We start from the raw sequence: 3,991 nt of genomic DNA on the forward strand, positions 1-3,991 counted from the left end.
TATTTTAGGGACCTTCTTTCACCCAGTCTCAGACTGAAGTAAATCAAAGCATATTGGTCTTGGCAGCAGCTCCCTCAAACTCCTGAACTGAAATGGCTAGTGTCAAAGCAGGGTAGCTGGGAAGCAGGAACCAGAAGCTGCTGGGCTTCTGCATCTCCTCCATCCCCCAAAGAAGCCTGACTTATGGAGCAGAAAACAGCAGTTGTTTGAGCTGCTGTCAAAGGCATCACTCCTCCATGGTAATATTCCTCCCCCATTCAAAATACAGATAGGACCATACCTAGGAATGAGGGGGAAGGAATTTACAAGCTGGAGTCATCCTCTGCTGAAGGTTATGAAGGACACAGATCAGCAGGACAGAGGGTGAGATGCAGCCTCTGCTCCTGTGTACTGATAGGAGCTGGGCTTGTCAGACTGTTTCTTTTCCTCAGGCATTAACTTAGGACAGGCTGCAGCTTTTTCTGAGCTAGAGCAAACAGTTGTGTCATTTATTTCTAGACAATGAGATTGAGAGTGCAGGTCACAGCAACATGCACTTACACACACCAAACACATGTAAAGAGTTCAGGGAATAGAGGGCAAATATATTTTGTAGGGAACAGCCAAGGAGAGTTGTAGTGGCTTCCTCCATCAATAGCTGTCAGGTGAGCTGCTCATTAAGCATGTCAGGAATGCTTGTTCTCCTCTTGCACAGGCAAGGAGCTGCCCTCTGTTCTGGCAGGTGCCTAGCAAATAAAAAAAACACACGTGCATCAGTCCAATAACTCCCAGGAGCTCTTTAACATAGAATTTAAGGATGCCATAGACCTCACAGCACTAGGCTCAAGATGCTGCCTTCCAGAGCTCATATTTTCTAATGAACTTAGTAATTGAAGAAAAAAAAATGGAGCAACACCCACCCTCCCCCTAGTCTTGCCATTCATGTGGTGAAACAGCCTGGGGAAACCAGGGCACCCTACAGAAGTTGCTCCATCTTGAGCAGACCAGTTGTGTGGTGATAAGGGCTTTTCCTTTGTTGGCCCCCTTTACAGAAACCTTGTCGTGGCCCTGCTGCTGCAAGGAAAGTGGGGAAGATCACAATACTCAACACAGAGAGCAGCCTGAAGACTGGTGATTTCTGCCATCAGCTCATCGCAGCTGGCAATGTTTGCCAGGAGGCGCTGCTGCCGGACCTCAAGAGATCGTAACAGGGTTCTCACACCTTCAACCTACAGAGGAGAGTTGATGAGTCACCACAATACATTCTCCAGGGCCTGAGGAAGAGTAACCAGGGACCCCTCTGGGCTCTCTGTCATCCAGAGCCAGTGAGGGTCTTGCAATCTGCACCAGGCCTGGCAAACAGCATCAGTACCAGTGGGAATCTCCCTGGCAACTGCCTGCGGTGCCCAGAAGTCTTCCTGTAAAATCCACATGACTGAAGAAATTACATTAATTACACTTGGTCTTGAACATGAAAATTGAATCGGTGTTGCAATAAACCCTCTGGAGAGGGCAGCAGCAGCTGAGCCATGTACAGGGCTTGTCCTCACCACTGAGTTAATTCAAGTGTTGCTTCTAACTTGAATTGTCTACACACACACACAACCCCTTAACTCAAGCATGGTGGTGAGCTTGAGCTAGCTCAGTCTCTTTCTTTGAGTCCATGTTAAAATGCTGCTTTATGGCTTTGACAAAGTCTAGAGACAAACAGCACATAGAAATCTGAATTATTCTTACATGTAAACCTAACCTCATCCCTACCACCAGCCTCTATCTCCTCATGCCATAAACCAGACCCATTCATACAGCCATACAAACCAGTGACTCAGTGTCTGGAGGCTGCTCAGCATCCTGTTTCATAGCTTCCTTTGCATCCATAGCCAAGCTAGAGTTGAGAGCAGATTGTTTTAATCTTAGGATCAGGACAGTTAGGTGTGGGAGATGACATCCAATATCACCAAGTTCTTGGAATGGATCAATAACACTGAAGAAAAAAAATCAGTTATAAGGGGTTTTTCTCCCCTGCTCCCAATCACAAATTAAAAACCCAGGGTGGTGCTGGAGCAGGTCCTGTTAACTAGAAAATGAGAACTAATCTCTAGCCTCTCTGAGTCAATTGCTACCACCTGTTTTCCTTGAAACCTCAGCTTGTTCCATTTCAAAACAGGCCACACCTCTAATTATTTCTTGTGCTTAAAGCAAAACTATAGTCTTTGTAAGAGATCTGGTTTTGCTTTCCTTCATTCAGGCTTTGCTAAATTATTTCCTACAGGTCTTTGTTCTTTGCTGTCTGCTGTAGTAAAGTCAAAGGTCTCTATGGTGAGTGCCAGAAGAGAAAGTGGCACCCATCTTGATGTACTCTCCAAAGACAGCAGGCAGCACGGCACCAGTTTGGGACAATAGTTACTCGATAAAGCAAGGAAGGACTTTTGTGACGGGTACCATGAGATTAAATGGAGCTGTCACAGGAGCCTTTGAATCATGATGAATGATTTCTGTACTTGTATAATGACACGAGAGATTTGGAAGTGCACTAAGCAAAGGTGGCTTAATGTTTGGACTTAGCAGGGCAGGGAAAAAAGAGGCTGGAACTACGTATTAGCTTCTCAAGAACTTCAGAAGAAGCAGATCTGAAAGGCATGGTGGCTCGGTGCATTCACCAGAAAAAGGCAGCACTCAGCTGTGCAAATCAAGCACTGTGGAAACCAGAGCCATGGATGGGTGTTAACCAGAGAGTGGGCTGGGGAATGCGGGTCTAGCAGAGTAGACAAGAACTACATTCTGGGGTGTTGTGCCCCACCTCCAACCTGCACTGCCACCCCACGGTGAACCCTTTGGCATGGTAAGGGGATAGTGTATCTCCATGGCTGTCTACTTGCTCTGTTTTCTCTTGTATGAACAGCACAGGGTGCAAAGAACAATTCATTCACCTGCCTCACATACTGTGACAACCTGGAAATGTTCTGTAATAGTTGTATGAATGATATGCTGGGCAGTGACTTACTTGACTAGAGCTTGCAATTGAGTGGATGCAAAGAGGTTAAAAAGGTGCTCTTGGGGCAGAGCAGGAGACATGAGGAGTGTATGTGTCACTAACTGTCTGGATTGGTACAACTGGGTCATTAAAAGACTGGCTGAAACTGACCCATATCAGTGGACGGTCTGGAAAGACAAGGGGAGCCCCCACTCTGCAACCATAGACACATCCATGAGATGCTACGGCAAGCAGAACACATGATCGCGGCATGGGTCTAGAGGAGAACAGGGGGCCAAAAGATGACAAGAGGCTAGGACAAAAACTGGCCTTTGGTGAGACACAGGGCTCTCACCTGGGACTGAAAGACACAGAGGCAAGGTCCAGGGAGAAAGTGGAAATGAATTCCAAAGCCGCTTAGCTGGCTGATTGCACTGTCTTGGCCAGAATGGACTATGTCTTCATCTTTGCTTCTCTCGGCTAACCCAAGGATTTGCCAGTGATGTGTTCCAGTTGACTAATAAACCCTACTCCATTTTGGAAAGGCACCCAGAGTTCACTGCAAATACTTGCTGAAGTGCATTGGTCCCTGAAAAGTGTAAAGTTTCTGACCAGGAGTCTCTCTCAGTTGACTTGCTGGGCAGAGCTCACGGTGTGAAGCAGAAGTGCTGGAGTCCAGGCAGTCAGACTTGAAGGCAGTGAGACCTTGTGGCCTACCCCAAAGAGAGTGAGACCTCCTGGGCGTCTGGCACACTGAAAGGATTCCTCTGAGGGACTGTTGAAAAGCTAGAGGTTGGCACAGATCCTATGGCTTTCTGACGCAGATGCAATAAGTAAATTCCATGAGTTTCTTCTGCGAGAATTTTATTGCCATAAAGCACCAGGGTTGTTCTAAATTCAGTGCCCATCTGTGTTTTACTAGGCCCCACTCCCCTCCCAGAGCCAGGGAGAGAACCCAGGAGTCCTGGCTCCCACCCACCAGCCCCCACTCCCCTCCCAGAGCTGGGAGAGAACCCAGGAGTCCTGGCTCCCAGCCCC

At 47.5% G+C, this 3,991-nt stretch overlaps 1 protein-coding gene and 1 long non-coding RNA gene across 2 annotated transcripts in view; one reads left to right on the forward strand and one right to left on the reverse strand.

Moving 5' to 3' along the window:
• Positions 1-467: 467 nt before the first annotated feature.
• On the reverse strand, positions 468-2,022 carry LOC116834293 (uncharacterized). The gene is made up of 3 exons (XR_004375906.2): positions 1,798-2,022; positions 1,089-1,208; positions 468-725 (listed from the first exon to the last, which is right to left on the reverse strand). It is a non-coding gene; the product is annotated as an uncharacterized LOC116834293 (long non-coding RNA).
• A 1,202-nt stretch (positions 2,023-3,224) lies between these two features.
• The window catches only part of YRDC (yrdC N6-threonylcarbamoyltransferase domain containing), a 7,270-nt gene continuing 6,503 nt past the window's right edge, over positions 3,225-3,991 (forward strand). Inside the window, exon 1 of the mRNA XM_032796260.2 lies at positions 3,225-3,288. Coding sequence (XP_032652151.1) covers positions 3,225-3,288 — 64 coding nt within the window. The remainder of the gene's footprint in view (positions 3,289-3,991) is intronic.

This window comes from Chelonoidis abingdonii, chromosome 25, assembly GCF_003597395.2.
Source record: "Chelonoidis abingdonii isolate Lonesome George chromosome 25, CheloAbing_2.0, whole genome shotgun sequence".
NCBI lineage: Eukaryota > Metazoa > Chordata > Testudines > Testudinidae > Chelonoidis > Chelonoidis abingdonii.